The sequence below is a fragment of the Colletotrichum destructivum genome, chromosome 9 (assembly GCF_034447905.1).
Source record: "Colletotrichum destructivum chromosome 9, complete sequence".
In the NCBI taxonomy this organism is placed as follows: Eukaryota; Fungi; Ascomycota; class Sordariomycetes; order Glomerellales; family Glomerellaceae; genus Colletotrichum; species Colletotrichum destructivum.
This window is the reverse complement of record NC_085904.1, coordinates 41,376-62,913: the sequence shown is the minus strand read 5'-3', so window position 1 is coordinate 62,913 and position 21,538 is coordinate 41,376. Positions and strand designations below refer to the sequence as shown.

The 21,538-nt window shown below is 57.2% G+C and overlaps 5 protein-coding genes across 5 annotated transcripts; 3 read left to right on the top strand and 2 right to left on the bottom strand.

Moving 5' to 3' along the window:
• Positions 1 to 182: 182 nt before the first annotated feature.
• CDEST_13106 (Putative Tapt1 family protein) lies at positions 183 to 3,782 on the bottom strand. Its single transcript, XM_062929262.1, has 3 exons — positions 1,719 to 3,782; positions 1,007 to 1,660; positions 183 to 933 (listed from the first exon to the last, which is right to left on the bottom strand). The coding sequence occupies exons 1-3, from the start codon at positions 3,516 to 3,518 to the stop codon at positions 262 to 264; spliced, it is 3,126 nt and encodes a 1,041-aa protein (XP_062785313.1). The 5' UTR covers positions 3,519 to 3,782; the 3' UTR covers positions 183 to 261.
• A 1,355-nt stretch (positions 3,783 to 5,137) lies between these two features.
• CDEST_13105 (Putative dienelactone hydrolase, alpha/Beta hydrolase) lies at positions 5,138 to 7,105 on the top strand. Its single transcript, XM_062929261.1, has 2 exons — positions 5,138 to 5,338; positions 5,506 to 7,105. Exons 1-2 carry the CDS (start codon positions 5,289 to 5,291, stop codon positions 6,212 to 6,214), a joined length of 759 nt encoding a protein of 252 aa, XP_062785312.1. The 5' UTR covers positions 5,138 to 5,288; the 3' UTR covers positions 6,215 to 7,105.
• CDEST_13104 (uncharacterized protein) lies at positions 6,984 to 10,386 on the top strand. The gene is made up of 2 exons (XM_062929260.1): positions 6,984 to 8,675; positions 8,734 to 10,386. Exons 1-2 carry the CDS (start codon positions 7,523 to 7,525, stop codon positions 9,678 to 9,680), a joined length of 2,100 nt encoding a protein of 699 aa, XP_062785311.1. The 5' UTR covers positions 6,984 to 7,522; the 3' UTR covers positions 9,681 to 10,386.
• A 3,419-nt stretch (positions 10,387 to 13,805) lies between these two features.
• CDEST_13103 (Putative F-box domain, WD40/YVTN repeat-like-containing domain superfamily) lies at positions 13,806 to 17,661 on the top strand. Its single transcript, XM_062929259.1, has 3 exons — positions 13,806 to 14,400; positions 14,476 to 17,136; positions 17,197 to 17,661. Exons 1-3 carry the CDS (start codon positions 14,029 to 14,031, stop codon positions 17,302 to 17,304), a joined length of 3,141 nt encoding a protein of 1,046 aa, XP_062785310.1. The 5' UTR covers positions 13,806 to 14,028; the 3' UTR covers positions 17,305 to 17,661.
• Positions 17,662 to 17,871: 210 nt separating this feature from the next.
• CDEST_13102 (uncharacterized protein) lies at positions 17,872 to 20,478 on the bottom strand (the record flags this gene model as incomplete). The annotated part of the gene is made up of 1 exon (XM_062929258.1): positions 17,872 to 20,478. The coding sequence occupies one exon, from the start codon at positions 20,476 to 20,478 to the stop codon at positions 17,872 to 17,874; it is 2,607 nt and encodes an 868-aa protein (XP_062785309.1).
• Positions 20,479 to 21,538: the final 1,060 nt, after the last annotated feature.

Here is a 21,538-nt window from a genome sequence, read left to right as displayed (position 1 = left end):
TGGGCAAGACGCAGACAACAGGTGCAATACGCAGGCATTCCCTCCCTGCTTGCTTTCCAGATGCATCACTCGCATCGGCAGCCAGAATACCTACCTATTTTTAGGGAACTACCTAACCTACCTAAGGTAGGTAGGCAGGTAGGTAAGTCATGTCGGTAGGTAAGGGTACTTGGAAATAGAGGAAACAAAATGCGTTGTAGGCCCGCCTGAGATGCCTGGCTATGCAATGCTACGTAAGTGATGCTAAACCCTAGGACGCCATCACCAAATGTTCTTGGTTACCATTTCGTACCGCTGAACTCCCATGTATTCCCCTTCTGGTGGTTTGTCCGGCTTCGGAAACCGTCCTTTGCCGCCCTTGAGCCCTTCCTTCTCGTCGGCGTGTATCCACCTCCGCCGGTCCTCGGTGATCTCGACCTGGCTGTAGCCGCCGACCCTCTTGCCCTTGGCATCGTATACCTGCCTCTCCTCTTGACCTGTCGCCACTAGGTGCTCCTTGCGCTTCATCTGAGCGTACCTGTTTCGTGCATACCGCAGCAGGACCATGCCAAGAAGTAATTTGATGATGAGCAGGACCAGGAAGGCGATGAAGAACACAACAATCATCGTCACTGCCGCGATGACATCGTCGCTGGTCCACGTCCACCAGGCCCTGCTCTGCATACTGGGTTCTCCGTATGGGTAGCCGTAAACAGCCCGTCCCAGGGCGTCCCGTAGCAGCGTGTCGAGACGGTCGAGAGCTGCGACCATCACCGGAGATGACGGGGTTGCGGACTCGACGGACAAGGATGTTTGAGTGGACTCCGGGATAGGTGTAGGAATTCGCGTTGACAAGAACATGTGGTAAGTTTGGACCGAAGCTCGGATAAACAAGCACGACAACGGGATGACAGCCAGGCCAAGTCGTCGGGTCAGCGAAGGCGACACAAAGGCCTGCAGAGGTTATCAGCTGCCAAGAACATACTTCTGGGAAGTTTCGGAGGGGCTCCAGAAGGGAGAAACTTACGTTGGTGTAGTAGTCCTTACACAAGATGTCCAGAATGCGGCTGTAGAATGTCGGCTTAATGTTGTTGAACTTGTTCACGTAGGCGTGCTTGATGGTGTCGACCAACATCTCGCTGCCAATGACAATGAGAAACGGGGAGAGGACCTCGCCGGACCAAACCCAGGATGGGAGGATCGTGAAGCTGAATGGTAGTATGGATGGACTGTGAAGCGGCATGGCACCCGAGCCTCCCAGGTCACCGTTCTCCGATCCGGCCCCGGGGACGGAGAGGCCACCGACTTCCACGATGTTGCGCATACCGATGATGAACAACATAATCCACAGCTGGAAGCGCTCGACAATGTCCGCACACGTCAGCTGGAACAGGTTATCCTTTTCAAAGCGCTTGAAGACGGTGCTCTTGATCTCAACAAATTGGTTTGAGATCATCAGAGTCAAAAGGGCATTCGAGTACGAGTTGACAGCCACGTTGAGCGTGATGACCTGGTAATACAACGCAACCGAATGGGTTACATTGTAGATGAGGGCGAGGACAAACATGCCTAAGGGCAGGAGCACTTTGGAACGGCCGGAGCTGTTCCTAGACAGTGTCTCGGAGCTGAAGAGGCACTCGAAGATGTCTTGCCCGAGAGCCGACAAAAGACGATCGCCAACCTGAGGAAGTGTGAGTTAGCGGACGTCACCACAACAGTCTGACAGGGAGTCGGCCTACCTCAAGGACGTTGTATATTACATAGAGCTTGATGCCGTCCTGAGCCCGGATAAAGTGGTACATCCGACTGGCGTCAAGCTTCATCAAGAACATGGAGCTACAGATGATGACAGCACCCTGTAACAGGTCCGCCTTGTGGAAGGAAGACAGATTCGATGGTATCGATTTCGTCCTACGGTGCCGGTGCGTCCTATGACCTGGACCATGTGAGGGGTGATGGCCAGCAGACGCATTCAGCTTGTGGGTTATATGTCCGTTGCTGTTACCCTTGATCTCGTGTTCGGTGGCCCTATGGCTGTTTGCCTTGGAATCCGAATCCGAATGAAGCGTCGGGGCACCATCAGGCGATCGGAGATCCAGGGCGGGGATGGATGGTCTCCGCTCGGCCGGTCGACTTCGACTGCTGTCGCGGCTGGCATGATGATGGGCGTCTTCTTGCCGGGCCGACGAGACAGCCTTCGCTCTCGGTCGACGAGCTCTGGCCCAAACTCTACCCATTCCGTACCAGACAAAGCCAATCATCCACCGCGCCTCCTTCAAGGCCATGTAACCCCACCACTTGAAAAGGACGCCAAGGGCAATGCAGAATCTCATGGGCAGAATGGTGAAGTTGTACAGCCAGGCATCGAGACAAGCAAGGGCTCCAAAATAGAGAGTCCTCTCGAGAAACGACGGGAGAAGCAAAACATTCTTCAGCCTTTCCCATTTCACCACGTAAGACTCGTATGGAATATCGTTCGTATGCGAGTGGTGGATGTACAAAGGGCTCGGACGTTGGGCGGCAAGTTCCAACTGGAGATGGGTCGGTATAGACATGGGCGGGAGGGGTATCGAGGGAGGGAGAGGTGAGGGCGGGATAGGATCATTTCTGAGCGACTTTGTCGATGGTGGTGGCACGTGGATCTGGGGCGGTTTGTTCTGGGTCGGTGGTTGCAGGTTGACGGCGTTAAAATGGCTGGTCGCGTCGAGATTCAGCGGCGGTGGCCGAGCAACGGTGTAGAAGGAATTGCGGCGGGGCGAGGCGGCCTGCGACTGCGACTGGCGCCGTGTTGTCGGAGGCGTCGAGAGGGTTCTGGCGGAGACGGGTCTCCGAGGCTCGTCTTGCCGGGAGCTGTTTGCACCATCCGTCACGGAGCCGTTGGGTCGCAGAGCAGCCGGCTGACTGAGTATCGACTGGCAGATGGCTTGCAGCTGGTCTGCGATGGCCGAGCGCGCTCGTTGATCCCGCTCGGCAGAAGAGGCTTGGTCGGGAACAATGGCGACAGGGAGAGCCTCGGGAGCCGTGAGCTGCTGCATTCCCGCGACCGACAGCCTCCTAACGTTATCATGACTCTGGTTCTTCCTCATGGATGCGGAGCTCGACCCGGCCCTAACCCTGGTCTTGGGGGCCACGCCCTCGTTGCTCTCGGCCTCGTGCTTCTCGGCGGCGGTCGCAGGCTCGGATATGGACGACGAGTTGGACGAGTCCTGCTTTTCAGGCTTGCTATGGGTCGAAGAGACATCGGAGGATTGGTCCTCATCGGAGTGGCCGCCGGGTATGGTAGGGAGAGTGGAAGTAGGGGGCGCGCTCGCGGAGGCGCTGGGCAGCGGAGGGAGGGGAATGTGCGAGACCTTTATGTCGGTCTTGGTGTCTTGACTTAGCGGACCACCATCGTGGTCATAGGTGGTGCTGCCCTCGAGAATGAATGTAGGCATGGGCGGGAAGGCCTCGACCGGCTCAGAAGGCACGGCGGCCTGGTTTCCAGAAGCTCCATGATTCTCGTCGGCCCCTCGATCGTCGCTGTGTTGGCTCTCTGCCATTCCCAAGCCCTTGACTGTCTTTGTTGAAGCAAAGATGTCGGCGCCATTCGCATGGGCTCGGGCGGCTCGTTGGACGTCGTCGTCGGCAGAATGGAAGAAGCAATTTTGTGTAGGACGAGGGGGAGGGCGAGGGCGAGGATGCGAATTGACGTGCCGAGTGGTTCAAGCAATCAGGCTTGCAGTCTGCAGTTCTTCAGGTCGCGTGGGGGAAGTGGTGCTGCCGGAGGCGTGCGGCGTGCCGAGTTGTCGATCTCTAGGAACGATTTGGATTGGTGGCCGGACGGGGGATACCTAGCGGCACAGCGCAGTTGCCAGTGTGCTAGTGAGCAGTGTGCCAGTAAGGCCAGTAAAAAGCTGTAAGGCCAGAAGCGGGCATGCTGGGGCTGGGAGGGGGCAAACTGCTGTGGAGACGTTATCTTGAATCTGAATGGCAGAATTGGTCTCGAAGAACGTGACAAGTGACGTACAGGGCTGGGCCGTGCGATGACTGCCGCCCTCGTGGCATGGCCGCACGGGGCACTGAGACACAGCGACCCATAGACACACACTGGGACATTATTGGACAGATCGCAGAGGTGAAGATTCTACTCTGTACAGAGGCGGAAGTGAGTGTATAGACTGACTAAGCAAACGGGAAAACGAGCAATGGTCCTTGAGGAAAACCCAGAGAACCAAGGACCGTCGGGTCGGGGCTACAAGAAGACTAATCCCAAGCATGGCCCGCTGAAACATTCGATTTTAAAGAACCGGCGCCGAAAGCGGCCGGACTTCAGGCCCTATCTCCGGCACGGGAGCTTTTTGGTCGCTTTCCTCCTCATGATTTGCCTCATCGAGGCCGGCGATGAGGTAATCCTCCATACAATTGCGGAATCGCAGGCACATTCATCCATCAACCCACTTCGTGCTTTCTTAACGCCGGGGGCCGTTGCAGAAACGACGCACTGGCCAAATGACATTGACGCCTATGCTAGACGAGCAACAGATAAGCATTTCCAGAAAGAGTTTCTAACTTCCTGGCATCACAGCGACTGAGTCAGGAGCCTTCTCGGGCCCAAGCGCGAAGTGAACATCTCCGTCGTAGAACGCCTATAACTTGCCACAAGCTGTGCTCACCGCACAATGCGAGGCCCTCGGCTTTTGCTGAAGAAATGAAAGGCGCGGAAGCTCGGCAATATGGGGTATAGAGCATTGACATTCTACGGATGCTTGAGGTGGTGCCTAGTGTACGAATACGCGAGAATCCCGAGCGTCCAAGGCGAGTAGGACTAGTGCCCGAGTAAATTTCAACTCTATAGGCAGGCTTACTTCCGGGTAGGTGGACATCTAACCAGTCGTAAGTCTCATTCAACTCAGCCAATTCATGGCATCATACAAAGGGACTGGGAACAGATATCGGTCCACCCAAAGTGCCATCCAACACCCCCTGCCAACATCCAGGAAGAGGGATCCAGTTCGCCCATTGAAATCTCCATCCGCTTGGTCATACCTCACGTCAACAACGCCTCGGCCCCGGCGCTCACTCGACGCGTGGGCCGCCGTGGGCCCCTCTGTCATCCATGACGCCCCTCCTAAGAAGTCTCTTCCATCTTCGGACTCTATAAGCTCCTTAAGCCCCCCGTCTCGTCTCGGCCCTCTCTGTTCTGTCCCGCCTCAAGTCCTTAGTTTTCTTGTCTGCCTATCTATACAACATACCTGAATCCCTTCTAGATTCTCATATACACCAAACCGCGCGCACACACATACACACACACACATACTCACACACACAACATGGCCTCCAACCCTCCCGGACAGTGCTGCACCGTCGGCGTCAAGCATGAGTAAGGCCCAAAACAGTTACCCCGCCAACCGATCCGACCCCTCCCCCCACTTCAGAAAGCTTGAATCCTAAGCGCGAAACCTTCTGATATCATCTACATTTCATACCTCTGTGGCTTTCTTCCGTCTCGACAACCAGCATTGCTAACGCGTATCTCCTCCAACACAGGGGCACCCCCCAGGGCAAGAAGATCAGCGTCGCTGGCAAGTATGAAGGATACCTCGCCGAGGCGCCTGCCGACAAGGCCCACAAGAACGCTGGCATTCTCTTCATCAGCGACGTCTTCGGCATCTGGCCCAACTCGCAGCTCGTGGCCGACCAGTTTGCCGCCAATGGATACACGACGCTGATCGTAGACCTCTTCGGTGGCGACCAGATTCCGCTGCCGATGCCTGCCGGGCTTAACATCCTCGAATGGATTGCCAAGGGCAGCGACGGCAAGAGCCCGCACACGCAGGAGTCGATTGACCCCATCGTCATCGACGCCATCAAGTACATGCAAAACGACCTCGGCCTCGCCAACATCGGCGCCGTCGGCTACTGCTTCGGCGCAAAGTACCTCGTGCGCCACTTCCAGCACGGCATCAAAGTTGGCTATATCGCGCACCCCAGCTTCGTTGACGAAGACGAGCTCGCGGCCATCAACGGCCCGCTCTCCATCGCCGCCGCCGAGACGGACAGCATGTTCCCCGCTGAGAAGCGCCACAAGTCGGAGGAGATCCTGCAGAAGACGGGCCAGCCTTACCAGATCAACCTCTACTCGGGCGTCGAGCACGGCTTCGCCGTCCGCTGCGACTTAAGCAAGAAGATCCAAAAGTACGCCAAGGAGAACGCCTTCCTCCAGGCTGTCTCGTGGTTCGATGAGCACCTGGCATGATTGGGTCATGGACGCGACGGTGTTAAAGTCATGAGTGGATGACGTAGGGGCGCATGCTTGGGAGATGGCGCTTTGGGGTAGTAAAAAATAACTACTTGATGAATTTGTTACTGTAGACTGCTTTCTGGAGGCTTGTCGATAAGGTCCAACGTGAAAAGCCGGTGTTCAGCTGGACGTCTGATTTAATGAGGTCGTTGTTCGACGTTGGCGGAGGTGGCGGGATTGGTCCAGGCCAGTTAGGCACCTATTCATACTTTTGGAGGGTACCAACGGAGGCAGGTACCTAGGTACCTGTATCAGTTTTCTTACCTTATTTGTGCCGTTGGGTACTAATGGTAGAACACCTGTAACTGGGTCGGCGGTGCCGGGAAAACGTGGGAGAAAAGACGTAAGCACTGGCAAATCGTCATGCCGTGTCGCCTTTGCGCCCTCCGGTTCGAACGACGGCCCGCCCCTAGTTCCAACTCCTCGTCTGCCTCGAGCACTGCCCCGAAAATGGAGAGAATGTCGGACTTATTCTTCCACGTCAACTTGCCTCGCCTCCCTCACATCTGCATCACGACTGCATCGCCAGCGTCGCGCGCCGCGCGCCAACGTCGGTCGCAGTGGTGGGACCTTTCGCCGCCGACGAAATCCAGCTGACCGTTGCACAGCAGTTTAAAGCCCCATACTCCATGACTTGGCGACTGACAAGCCGGTATGAGCAAGACATGGGGTGAGCCATGCGGACGCAGGGGGGGTTGGTTGGTTGGAGACAGGGGCAAGCAAGCCAGCCGCCAGAGCAGCACCTCCTTCAGCAGTTGTTCCCTTTTAGCGAGCGCCTCACCAAGTGGGATGGATGGATGCTACCCGCGGCGGCAGCTGTGCCACTATCGCGCGCTAGCTCATCGTACAGCCTCGTCTGCGTCTCCTTCTGGGTGTCCTTTTTTCCGCTTCCTTGCTTTTTTCTTTCCCTCTCGCTTTCCATCAAACGTCAGGTTAGACCATTGTCTCCTGCGTCTCTGTCCCTCCCTCTCCATCCAACTGCCGATCTGCCAGGAAGCTGGCTGTGCTACGAATACATCATCTCCCTTGATGGCTTCTCCAACCTTGACTGTGTCCGTCTGCCGTCTCATCGCTGTCCTCTGTTGATCTACGTCAAACTGCCTTCTAAATAATCACACACATCCGCCTCGCCCCCTAACGAACAAACGTGTCAGAACGCCCACAAAGTAGCCAATCCTATCGCCAATAACGAGCCACGGCAAACAGCGGCAAACAACGGCAGATCAAACCCTCAATCACGGCACCTGGACGCTCTCTGCGGCCATGGACGGCATGGACCCGGAACAGTTCAACAAGACGCTCGCTGCCATCAATGAGAACATCAACGACGACGATGGCAAGGAGCTGCTCGTCGCCATTGCCGCTCTGGTCATATCAATTGTCGCCCTCGTTGCCGCTCTCCTCCAGGTTGCTCAACAATACTACGCTTCCGCCGCGGGTTACTCCAGTTGTGGCAGCAAAGTCATAGGCAAATGGTCAGAGTCCAAGAAGCGCATCCTCAAGTTTACCGAGTTCCGCTTCGAGGTCCAATTCGAAACCCCCGTCATATTCTTATGCCCGCCGAAGAACACAAAGGGTCCCGTCAAAGGCCAGCCCATCATCTTCATCGACGGCTCGGAGAAGAGCTTGCTGGAAAGTCGTTCCGACCCCTTGGGTCTGCCCCAAAAAAACATTCATGATGTCTCCGAAAAAGAACTGGCAAAGCAATCCGTCCACACGGCCGACAACGAGCGCGCTTCCTGGGTTACGCTTCTATCCGCCCTGCAGCAAATGGAAAAGGACTCGAGGGAATGGCAGAAGAAGCAGTATCGTGAAACTGTCCTCCACAGGCCCCCGAAGGGTTCCAAGGAATCTACTCAGATCGAGACTCAAGAGGAAATGGACCAGGTACTCCAAGGTGTCAGTGACAAGTACACGTTGACGGTTGCCATCCAGAAGAAGCTCAGAAGCTGGGACACCATGCCGGCAAACGTCAAGAAGCCGTATGCAACCACGACCTGGTGTCATGTCGTCGAGATGCTGGCCATGCTCGGCGTGTACTGGATTGAATTCAATAGGACCACCGACAGATACCGCGCCGAAGGCAACGGCTACACCGTCACGGGGGAGAAAATCAGCGACCTTGGCATCATGTTCACTTTTCAAGTCTATGGCCACAGTCGTTTTGAGAGCAATCGCGTCATACCCGTCGACGAGACCAAGGAACTGTGCTTCGGATTCGTGCCTACCATTTACAACTCAAACTCGGACAGTCGACGTCTGAAACTATCAAACGACGAGCCCAAAGACCTCTCCATTTTGAACTTTGCCAGTCGACACGAAGTCGCCGAGACGCTGGTTTTGATCGGATGCAATACAAACACGGTCAACTACTTCTCCGACTCTTCGACAGCCCAGGTGTCCCACCTGTTTCCCAGTAAGCCTTTGTGATGAGGAAAGCGATACGAGCTTCACTGTCTAACCATTGAATGCAGTCCCATTCGAGATCATAGGCATGTTAGGACGGACGCTTCACATCGAGAGGAGTGCATTTCGTTTGCTTCCCAACCCGACCCACCACCGATGGGATACGAAGAACTTTTCGTTGCCACGGCTGCTGCATGCGTTCGCTAAACAGATGGAAACGCTCAGGCGGGGTCAGTTGTCCCCTAGAATTGTTGGCAAAGCGATCCGGAAGCATACCAAAAACATCCAAGGCATCATCACGACCTCCAACCAAGGTGATTGGTTGAGCTTGCCACTCATGGATGCATTGCATGCAGCCCTGGGCGACATGGACGAGATTCTCACGGCGCGGGCCAAGGACAACCGGCCCAGTGCGCCACCCCGGGCCTACTCGACATTGACCCGGAAGAATACCGACGTGACAGAAGGCCACACCGAGGTTGCAATTGAGAGCGCACGGCGTGAGATGGTACAGGACGTCCTGCGAAGTCACATCCAGGAGGTGCTTGCTGGCCTCAACGAGAAACCGGAAAAGGCAACGCAGAAGACTCCGGGCAGCAACGTGTCTCTGGGTACCGATCCGAAGAAACAACGTCAATTCGAGGAGATTGACGCCGCAGCCCCAGAGCTCAAGCAGGAAAAACTCATGGAGATATACTTTCGCGTGGTGCGGAGGAAGGTAATTGAGGAGTCGCAAGAGTCGGCCGACAGACGAGAGATGGTGGGGTTCGGCGGCTTGAAGAAGAGACAGCAGACCAACTTCAGCACGCGGACGGCTGAGACGGTGGATGACGACGACGAGCCGCTGGCGCTGTTCATGCTAGGCGAAGAGCACGTCAGCCACGAGGATATCTGGTGTACACTCGTCTTCCGGATGATCTGCTGGCTCATGCTACACGACTTCCACAAGAAGGACGTGCAGGTGTCGACGAAGAGCGAGCTTCTGGGTAGCCGTTTGCCGGTTTACATCTCTTGAGACGGTGGTGGGCTTGTGTGGTTGAGCATTGATTCTTCATGGTCGCACAAACGACATTTTGTCTCATGCATTGACAGGCTTTTTGGAGACCAAAATGCCTTAAGCGGGAGTTGGATGAGGGGAGACTTATCATGCGAGCGAGCAAGCGACAGCGACAGCGACAACGACAACGGCATGTCATAATTGATTGCAAAGAACACTCGAAACAGTGCTACAGATCTACAGATTTAACTCTACGAATGATGATGATTATACGGTCTGATGGTCGACTGTAGAAGACACTTTATGTGAGCTAGAACATGGGCATTGTCTGAATGTGTCTTATGACGACAACAATATGAAAACAGAGTTATGTCAGATCGCCTAGCAAGTCTTGAAGAGGCAAACCGACTCGGAGTGGGTGCGGGAACCAAGACTCGGACCGACCTTCTACTGGACGGAGTCGTCGCCGAGGTTCGATTTCCAGCGCACACGCTGAGCAACTCGGGACTCCGTGTAAATGACTTCGTTTATTCTCCCATACCCCAGCAGATGGCCGGCGAGTGTGGTGCTGTGCTGCAGAGTGGTTGCAGCCTTTCACCTTTCACATTCCTTGGATCTCTCGGCATGGTCTAGGTCTAGCTGAAGGATGGAGAGAGTGCACTAGGCCGAATTGGTGCGGGACAGCGGCAAACAGGTCCCCCCGGTGATGAAGGCGGCGGCGCAAGCGGATAGAAACGAGAGAGAGGGAGAAAGACAAGACCTGCGAGAAAGAGAGAGGGTTATGCTTACGAATCCTCAAAGATGAGAGATCCGAGGCAAGGAAATAGACCAGGTCGGAAGCAAGGCAGATTGATGTCCCTGGCCCGGTTTGTCAGCTGCGAAAGCGAAGCGAAGCGCTTATAGCTGGACTGGACACAACGGGCAAAAGAGGGAGGGAGAGAGAGCTTGAGCTTTGCGTTATCTGGATTGTGAAGTGCAAGTGCATGCGATGCGTCACATAGCCGAGGACTGAACGAATGATGCGACGGCAAAGTCGGCCATTCACTTTGCCGTCGATACTCGAAGGGGTCTCTCAATACCACCCAGCATGACTCTCCAAAACTCATAATCGTGGATGAGGCAATGCAAGACACAACTCTATGCTGCCTCTGCCTCTGCCTTGCTGGACAACAAGTGGCCTCGGACACCGCCCCCGCTCCCCAGGTGATGTCGTCCCAAGCCTCGCAGCGCGCATCCGTGCGAACTGTTTGCGAACCCTGATTACGGTGTTTAGCGCATACTGCCGGCCTGGCCATATTTCTCACTACGGCTTGATAGCAAAGCGGGTAAAATAAAGTGTCTTGCCCGTTGTTGGTTCCCGGCGATAGGTGAATCCGATTAGGAATGCGGCTGGGCATTTCCTAGAAAGTAAAGCGGCGCGCCGCGGCGGCGCGCGTTGTTGGGCGAGAGAGACCGCGGAGGCGAGCAAGACACGGGCAGACGGGTAGGTAACGCGTTCGTGGTTCATGGGGCAAGACAGCTCAAGGTATTAGACGCGATCCCTCCCTTGGGTGTCTGAGATCAGCGGCGCATCCTACAGCTTACAAGGCATATAGAGTGGCCAAGCGACAGCTCGCTAGCCACCCAGCCATCCAACGCGTTAGGCGTGAGTTGTTACGCGGGAATGGTAATTAATGGAACCAGTGGTATTCACCGAGGGTTCTGAAGATACGTAGGATACCTATTCGTAGCTAGGTAGCCTAGGCGGTAGGGGGGCAGCGGACCGAGGGGCTGGTTTTGACAAGGTCTGGAGTGTTTGGCCGGCCACGGGCATGACAAGGGGAACAATTCATGGTGCCGTTCTGGGCGTGTGGAATGGCGATGAGGATTCCTAATGGACGGTATCCTCGAAGCGCGCAGGCAACCGACAAGGGACTTGGGGAGGAGTGAGACAAAGGCGGCATGGGGATAGGCGAGAGGGAGAAAGAGGGAGAGAGAGAGAGAGAGAGACAGCCCACGCGACTGGCTTTTCCAGTCCAACTCTGCCTGTTCCCAGGACAGGTACCTTGCACGCTTGAAACGCTGATTTAGGTACTCGGGACCCTATCGAAGACGGAGGCCCCGTTGTGGTGTTGATGGCATCGGAGGGGGGCCATCCGCCAATAACGGCAGCAGCGGGAGGGTAGACTCAACTCGACCGAGGAGGCAGGACTGAGGCAGGGGGCCAAGGACGAAGTGGGAAGTGACAGAAGTTGGTGGAGGCAGAATGAAGCTGGTTAAGCACAGGCTTCTCCAACACCTCCACTTTTCCCTCTCCACTTTACCCCCTCTTGCTGATGATGGCAAGCAAGCACGCCGCACGATTGAAGTAGCGGAGGCAGTTGCAGTCGCGATACGCGGCAATGATGAGGGAATGAACGAATGGATGAGGGATGGATAGCTGAGCAGATGGAGGAGTGATGGCGCAGCGAGGCCAGGCTTTGAATTTCCCGAGCGGGACCGATTTCAGGACAGCATACCTAGGCATCCTGGATAACGTCCTCATCAACAGGATAGATACCTCAATATTGACCGAGACGCATGCTGGGGTATTCGTAGACGCCCCCGAACCAACACATCACATTCAAGTTCAGCCAAGTGGCCCAGTGACGCTCGTCGTCGTCCTGAGAGAGTGGAGGCCACTAACACTGCTAGGCTATGGGTGGGCCTAGGCTGGGTCCAGGAGGAAAGGAATCTTGTACCCTGGCGGTTGGGTTGTATGGAGAGATACTTTGCTAGCAGCCGTGCTGTATTTTTTTATTTCCCATGTCAATCCTGCTTCGATCTCGTCTGCTCGCCATGCCCCGTGCCCATTGTCCATCACCACCTGGCCAACCCAGGATCATAGGGATCCACTCCTCACGTTTGCGCTGTGATTCAGTCCCAGTCCAGTCCAGTTGGCAGACGGTCTCCATCATCCACACAAGGCCTCTGAAACCCAACCCTTTGATTCCCGATTACCTGCCGCGGTTCAAGTTCGTAGAGAGATCCGCCTCGGCGTTGCCTTGATTGCACTGCAAAATTTGACGTACAACACCCACAAAAGACTCAGGGGGGCGGGCCTTGAGACGAAGAAAAACAAGAAGGGGTAGAAACGGCCACGATTGAGCCAAACCCGGGACCGGACCGGAAAGGAGAAGGGAAGAAAGGGAACCGCCGGTCACTTTCGGCCTCGACTCGGCAGACCTTTCATTCTTCAACCTTGGATTAAAGGTCGAGTCCTCGACATTCCACCCATCCCCATCCTACCCCCGTCCTCCGTCTCCGGTCAGTTGTTCCGGCATCGTCCACCGCCGAATCGATCCTGTTGTCGGTTTCACCCCCTTAAGGTGCCGTCTCGTCTCACCGCGTTATTGACCGACACCCGCCTTGCCTTGCTTTGCCTTGCCTTGCGTTTCCTCTCGCCTCTTTGCTTTTTTCAGTTCCTTCTCCTTCTTCTATTCTCTAGCTCTCTCGCTCTCTCGCTTTTTTCTGCTTGCACACTCTACCTTTTGCCATCTCTCTCGCCGCGTGTATTCATCACGCTCTACCGTCTCCTTTTCTCTCTCTATCACGGCCTCTCTACCCCGGTCTCCCTCCGTCCCCTATCCCGTTTTTACCTCAGATTTCCCGACCGGGTTGCGGTGTGCGTGTGTGTGCCGTGGGCTGCTGCTGTGCCGTGCTCACCTACTCCACCTTCCACCACCACCTTGCCAAGTTCTATGCCTCACGCAGGTACCTCGGTGGTCTAATCCACACAGTAAAGGTACCGCCAACACACCTGCACGGCGCCCACTCCATCACACAAGTCGCGCCTTCATCCCACTGATGCTAACTAAGGTAGGTACCTTCCGATACCGCCTGTAGGCAGTAGGCTACAGGCCATAGGCTGTACCCAAATTCCTGCCGCCTGCCCCGTACCGCTTCCGCTCGCCTTTGATCTTCGGCCACCCTCGCTCGCGCTGCCGCCAAAAATTTCTCCACCTCCGCTAACACTCAGTCGCCGTCGCTTCACTGCGCAGTGTTGCCAGTACTGCCAGTGCCAGTGCCCCCGACCTGTATCCGCAACCCAGCCCGCCGCCACCTTTGAAATCCCCCCGACCCTCACTCAATCTCACAAACCTGGCCCGCCGTTGTCACCCTCACCACCTTCACCACCCTCACCACCTTCACCTCCTTCGCCCCTCGCCCCTCGTTCCTCGCCTCGGATCCTGATCCAGCTTTACAACCCGATCTCGATCCGAAAACCCTCCTCTCTCGACGATCCCCCCTACCAGGACCAGAGCCCATCCGCCATCCACCAACTTTTCCTTGACCTTCACCCAAACTGCAGCCTCGCAAATCACCGCTTCCCTACTAGAGAGGCATCATGACGCCCTCGCCCGGTCCCCAAATAAACACCACCGAGGTGCGGCGGCCTCGCTCGAGCCAAACTGTCTCCTTCTCTGTCGACGAGGGCAAGGGTAAGGGCATCAACTCTGGCCATGGCGCCGACTCGACAAGTTTGCAGTTGGCCGTTTCCGAGTGCATAGAGACAACCACCACAACCACCACCACCACTACCAAACGCACTTTTCCCCCCATTTACCTGCGCGACGTTCGTCCCCTCCACGAGCTTGACTCGAAGGAATATCCTCTGGCCTCGAAGCCTCTGCCCCCCGAACTCGCAAACTTCTCCTTCAGCGTCACTGGCTCCTCCTCCGACCCCATGGCCGATAACCCCTTTGTCTACAACAGAAAGGTATGTCTTCCCCTCCGCCCCCGCGCGTTATGCCCCTCTGCCGCCGCACACTCGCTAACGAGACTTTCTTTCCAGCGCAAAACACCGGCCGCCGCCGAGAGGCAACCTGCAGGTCTCCTCAAAGAAGACGAGTCCAGTCAAGAAATATCTCGACGAATCGCCAAATCTCCTTCCGACGCCTACCAGCGGAGATCACGGCGGTCGAATCCTCGCGAAACCTCACCCTCATACAACGCGGCCCCCGTTCTGCCTTCGCGCCCGTCACGAAACCCTAGGCCCACTGGTCTCGCCTTCCCTGAGGATCATTCACAGCGGCTTCGACGTCAACTCGCCCAAGGCAGGCAGAGTGGCTATTTGGCCACCCCAGACACTTCCGAAGTCGCTGGCACCAGCACTGGCACCGAACGGGCAACGCGACCCCGATCGCTTCACCCAAACCGCACGAGCCACACTCCTCCCGAGTCAGGCCCGAGCCAAACAAACCCGCAGGAGGCTGACAGCCCTATCGGCAGTGATGCACTCACAGTCTTCAGTAGCAACGTTGCCACTCCTCCCATAACCGACGCAGACCCCGAGCCCTTTGTCGACGACGATGATGATGACGACGACGATGAAGACGATGAGGATGCGTTACTTCGACCCGTTGGCCACCGACCCTCCATCGATGCCGTGGCTGCGCAGGATGCGAGCCTCCCTAGTCCGAGACTTTCGCCGACGCTCGCTGCCGCCCAGCTGAACTCAAGGGACTCTGATGACGAAGATGTAGCCTCGCCGCAAAGCAGCGTCGTCGCCAGACACAATGTCAGCTTCCGAGACCAGTCCTGGTTGCACGAATCCCAGACCACCGAGGAGGGCGGCTACGTCTCCGACGTGTCCATGGTCGCCGATAGCAGCACATGCCAACCCGATAACCTCGACGCTCACACTGCTATGATGAACGCACGCACGATGATGGAGGGCTTTGACTCGATGCCCAACGAGATGAAGAGCTTCATCATGTATAACCTTCTCCGTCGCTGCCCGCGCAAGACTCTGCGTCTCGTTGCCGATGTCGTCACCCCCGCTCTGAAGTGCGATTTCTTGAAGCAACTTCCTCTTGAACTCAGCTTTCACGTTCTGTCCTTCCTCGATCACCGCGACTTGTGCCGAGCTGCTCAAGTCTCAAAACACTGGCGGAACATTGTCGACACGAACGAAACTGGATGGAAGGAGCTGTTTGATCGTGATGGCTTCACGCTGCCTCCCGGCGAACTGGACAAGGCCATCGTTCAGGGTTGGGGCTGGCAGGACCCCGTTGGCGTCACGGGCGCAGAGGTCGACTTGAGACCCTTGACCAGACTGGAGTCGGCTGACAACGAACTTACAAAGGTTGTCGTAAAGTCGGATCCGACGATCAAGCTGCGAAGTTCCAAGCGCAAGCGCGCCCTCAACCTATCTAGCGCCGACCGATCGAAACGCAGGGCTAGCGGCCAGGACGCCGCTCGTTTGGAGGCCCTGCAATCAGAGGTCAGGCAGCACAAATCCGAGGGGCCGCTTTCAGCAGCCAACGCGGCCGCGGCCGCTATGCCCAATCCCAAGACAAGCATCCCGGGTCTCCAGAAGCTGCACCTCTTCAAGTCTCTCTACCGTCGCCACTACATGATCCGCCAAAGCTGGACAAGCGGAAAGGTGAAGCCCGGACACGTTGCGTTCGCTGCACACCCCCGCCATGTCATCACCTGCCTGCAGTTTGACGAGGACAAGATCATTACCGGAAGCGACGACACCTTGATTCATGTTTACGACACCAAGACCGGCAAACTTCGCAAGAAACTCGAGGGCCACGAGGGCGGCGTCTGGGCTCTGCAGTACGAAGGCAACATGCTAGTGTCCGGATCGACTGACCGATCCGTTCGGGTTTGGGACATTGAGAAGGGCCTCTGCACCCAAGTCTTCTATGGCCACACCAGCACTGTCCGGTGCCTGCAGATCCTGATGCCGACCGAGACCGGCAAGGGACACGACGGCAAGCCCATCATGATGCCGCCGAAGCCTTTGATTATTACGGGATCTCGCGACAGTCAGCTTCGTGTCTGGCGCCTGCCCGAGGTCGGGTCTCGCCGGTACATCCAGACGGGTCCGCCAGCCAACGACGCCGACTGTCCTTACTTCATCCGTACCCTTTCCGGGCACACGCACTCGGTCCGCGCCATTTCTGCCCACGGTGACACCCTTGTCAGCGGGAGCTACGACAGCACTGTCAGAGTCTGGCGTATCAGCACTGGCGAATCTCTCCACGTCCTGCACGGTCATTCGCAAAAGGTCTACAGCGTTGTCCTCGACCACGAGCGCAATCGCTGCATCTCAGGCTCCATGGATTCCCTGGTCAAGATTTGGGACCTCAACACTGGAGCTTGCTTGCACACGCTCGAGGGACACAGCCTTCTCGTCGGTTTGTTGGATTTGCGCGACGAGCGACTGGTATCAGCAGCCGCCGACAGCACGTTGCGAATCTGGGACCCGGAGAACGGAAAGTGCAAGAACGTCTTGACAGCCCACACGGGTGCCATTACCTGCTTCCAGCACGATGGCCGAAAGGTGATTTCGGGAAGCGAGAAGACGGTCAAGATGTGGGACATCCGCACTGGTGAGTGCGTGCAGGATCTTCTGACGGATCTTAGCGGGGTCTGGCAGGTCAAGTTTGACGAGCGGCGTTGCGTGGCCGCTGTCCAGCGTGACAGCTTGACATACGTCGAGGTATGTTTTTGCTCCATGACCGCAAAAAGCGGCTTGATGATGCTAACAAGACAATATCAGATTCTCGACTTTGGTGCCGTCCGCGATGGCAAGCCGCTCTCGGAGCTCGGAAAACGCAAGCTTCTCAACGAGCCAGAAGTCCAAGCGCTTCTGTCGGAAGAACTATGATGTTACTACCTGACATTGAGGGGGGGTTGGGAGAGGGAGTTTTCAAGATAGGACATTTGGAGTTTTCACAAACCAGAAGCATATTATGACAGGGGAAACACAGCATCAAACAAGGACAAAACCACATGACGGCATAATGACATTGGTAGGAGGGACTTGGATGGAAATCCATCTTTCATGTTCTCGGCGTTTCTGACGATGGCCTTGGGCTGGACAACGAAAAGAAAAGAAAAGGGAGTGGTGGGCGTTTGCATGACATTCCAAACCGCGCAGAGCGCAGATACCACACCTCATTGTATGGCTTAATGTAGATATCAGGCGAAGCAGCCGCACGAAACGAATGGTTCATTGTACACACAGTTGCTGGGAGTGCAAGATCCTGAGCTGGTTGCGTTCTCTGTCCTTGTCCATGCTGACACAAGCAAGTCGACAAGCGAGGCACTTGACGAGAACAAAGAAAGCCTAGGCAACCAACAAGGCCGGGCCAACTCACATGATTGAACAGTTACTACTCTTGGTTTTGGGATATCTAGGGTGAATCGAATCACAGAAAAACAACTACAATCATTACATCTGCTGGGTGCTCAATCTTGACCACCTCCTATTGAAGGCGCTCCTTTGAAATGGGCTGCCCAGCTTTGATGGCGTCCTCCCAGCCTCCTCACGCTGGGGCTGCTTGACGTCGCCCTCGATGCCGAAGCCATACGTCTCGACGCCGGCGCCAGAGTGCGCGTCTCTCGGGACAAGGCCGTAGCCGACCTTGGCGCCGGCGACGGGGCGATGATCGCTGTTGGGCGAGGTGGCCCAGGGGAGCTTCTCGAGCCCCGGGCCCCGGGTGGCGGCGACGATGCTGCTGAAGCGCGTGTTGCGGACGAGGCCCTCCTCGCGGACGGCGGCGAGGCCAAAGGCGACGCCGATGATGGCGAGGAGGATGGCGACCGAGTAGACGGCCCAGAGATCGCGTGCGTGGTATTTGTAGCGGATGTCGGTGCGCTCGCGGGTGCAGGGGTACAGCATGTCGGCGCCCTTTTCGTTGCCCGACTTGACGGAGGTGTCGTTGGCCCAGACGACGGCGAGGAGGCGGGGCTGGGCGAACATGGAGAGGATGATGTCCTCGTAGAGGCCCTGGACCTCCTTCATGAAGTCCTTGACGACGAGGTAGTTGTGCTGGTCGAGGATGCGAGTCTGGAGGACCTTTGTGTTGGCGTTGGTGTTGGGCTGAAAGATGGTGCCGTTGACGAAGCTGCGGAACTGCAGGCCAATGGAGTGGTAGGCCATGGCGCGGCGGTAGCGGGCGACGTCCTTGGGCAGAATGTAGTTGGACTCGGGGGTGGCCGTGGTGTTGTCAGCGGTGCCGTCCTGGGCGTCGACGCCGGGGAGGTAGCGGGTGTCGACGACGCGGTCGAGGAAGCGGCGGCTCCGGACGCGCGTCTTCTGGGCGAGGCCCGTATAGGCGAAGTCGACCTCGTACTCGGTCTCGCGGTGCTCGCAGCCGAACACCTTGGGCGTGTAGGCCGTGGCCCAGCGCGGGTCCGACATGTTGGAGGGCTGGTCGAGCGAAGGCTCGTCGACGTGGGCGTAGCCGAAGAAGAGGGGCGGCTCGGTGCGCAGGGCGCCGAGGTGCGGCGGGAAGGGAGGGTCGATCTTGGGGATGCCGCCGGGCCACGAGTCGTTCATCTGCGGGTTCTGATACTCGCCGAGGGTGGCGTGGGCGATGTAGGTGTGGTTGCCGACGGGCGCGAGCATGCTCATGTTGAAGGGCACGTCGGCGCCGTTGAGCTTCTTCGGGGTCGCGCCGACGCCGCTGGCGAGCTCCTCGCACTTGTAGCCGGGGCCCTGGAACTTGATGGAGAAGGTGCAGTTGTAGCCTGAGCCGCAGATATCGATGCTCGCGTTGGTCCTGACCATGGGCTTCTTGCCGAGGACGGCGGACGTGGAGATCTCTTCGAACTGCCAGCTCGTGCCGATCCAGTAGTCGAAGAAGTGGTCGGCCGACTGGTCGTCGCTGGTCTTGTTCCACATGGAAACGGAGAGCTCAAAGAGGTTGAGAATCTTGGGCGTCGTGCGGAAGTCGTTGGTCTCCTCCTGGGAGAAGTTGAGGGTGCGGATCGAGGGGCACATGGTGTCCTCACGCATGGTGGCCGGCTGGGCGGTGAGGGTGTCGGAGGTGAGGACGACAACGAGGGGCGTGCACCAGACGTAGATGGCGAGGATCATGGCGACGCGGGCCTGGCGGAAGACCTCGACGTTGAAGATGGCTGTCATGTCCTCGGCGGCGGCGAAGAGCGAGTCGACGGCGCCGAGGGTGAGCATCTTGCGCCGGACCGTCATCCACACGCGCTGGCGGAATGCGAGGATCACGGCGGACGCGAGACTAGCCTTGCTGAGAAACGACAGCGCGGCGCCGTAGCGCAGCATACGGATCTGGCCGTCGGCGACGGTGCCGTCGAGCCGCGCGTAGAAGAAGTGGTGGCCGAGCGCGAAGGCGATGCCGGCGAAGAGAAAGAAGTACATGTTCCAAGATGGGTGCCAGTATCGGTTGTAGAGGCCGAGGGGCTCCGGGGGGTAGTACATGGACTGCTGCCGGACGGCGCCCGGGGGCAGCGGGGGCGGGGGCGGGTGGCCATCGCCGCCGCCCTGCCACGGCGGCGAGAGTAGACCGGCCGCCGAGGACTGCGAGTCGACGCGGACGTACATTTGCTTCTTGTTGCTAGACGCGAGGCCTCCTGTGGAGAGACCACCCGTCGAGAGGCCACCGGTGTAGGGCGTGCTGAGGCCTGAGTACGAGGGCGAGTATCTCGAGTAGTCGACCGGGTGCATCTGCAGCGGCGTCGGCCGGGGTCGCGGGTGTGATGAGATGCCGTCGTGGTCGTGATCGGCGGACGGGGCCGGAAAATAGGCGGCCGCGCCGGCAGCGGCGACTCTTTCTGAGAAGGTCGGTTGTGGCGATGTTGCGAACTGTGCTGGCGGGCTTCTCCCGTATTGCTGGCCGCCGCCGTCGCCACCGCCGATCGGTGCCGGCGTAGTCGGCGCCGGCGCCGGCTGGGTCGCGTTGACTGGTTTCCGGGCGAAGGAATGGGCAGGCTGCCATTCTGCCGACGAGGTCATCTGAAATTGGTTTGGGTTCTGGGCATCATTGTCCCGCAAGCCGAGACCTTGGCCGTGGCCGTCCATGATGTTGGGACTACCAGTCAATGAGTAGAAGGAGACCCGGAGGTACTGGTTTGTTGGAGTTGAGGTCGGGCGGCGGCATCAATCGGTCCTGGAACAGACCGGGGGATCGCGCGCCGACAGCGCAAGTACGATTGACGGGTGCAAAGTCGGAGGCAGTTGATAAGTAGTTGGGCAAGGGTTTGTGATTTGCAGAGTGCGGAAGCTCGGTGCAGCCTAGTGTCTACGAGGATACAGCTGGTGTGATGCGATTCTGGTGCGGTCCAAGATTACCTACTCGGGGTATGTCGAAGAAGAAAACAGATATACTGAAGAGAAACCTCCATATAAACAACAATCATCGGAGGAGGAGAAGGGGGAGGAGGAAGGAGAAAGAGGAAAATGTGGGAGGGAAGAAGTAAAACTAATAATACGGCTCAGCTCGCGTGTTGTCACTCTCGTAAGGCTTCGGAGGGGGGCCAAAAGCGACTAATACCAACAAGTTACTACGACCAACAATCAGAATCTCTTCCGGGGCGGTGGGTGACATGACATGTGGCTCTCTCCCGCCCGCCCTCCTTGTCCGGACCGTCCGTCATACATGTCTGTGATGCCAGACGGGTCCTTCGACCTCCTCTACTTTGACCACCTCTTTTCCCTGCGCACGGGAGCTAATTCGCATCTCTTCGGGGCTGGGCTACTGCAGCCGAGTTGGCTCAGCTTGAGGTGATGGCGCAGGACCGGGGGCGTCGCCGGCCACCGTTTGGAGGTTGCAGCTGTGCGTGATTGGCGACGGCTGCATGTGGCGGCCGGGATATGCCTTGAGGTGGGGGAGGAGGACAGTAGAAAGGAGAGAGAGAGATTGAGTGTGCGTGAGAAAGAAAGCAGGGAGCCTTGTTGGCTTTTCGGGCTCCCCCATGACGGATGGGGCCGTAGACCATCATCTCTGGAGTCTAGACATGGTCGTTTTGCTGCTGCCTTCGTTCATCCAGCAAGGAGCCCAATTAGTCCGTAGTCGCAATCTTCAATGTGTTTGTTTTTCGATGGGAGCGGTGGCACTGGTTGGTTGTGTGCCCGCTAATCC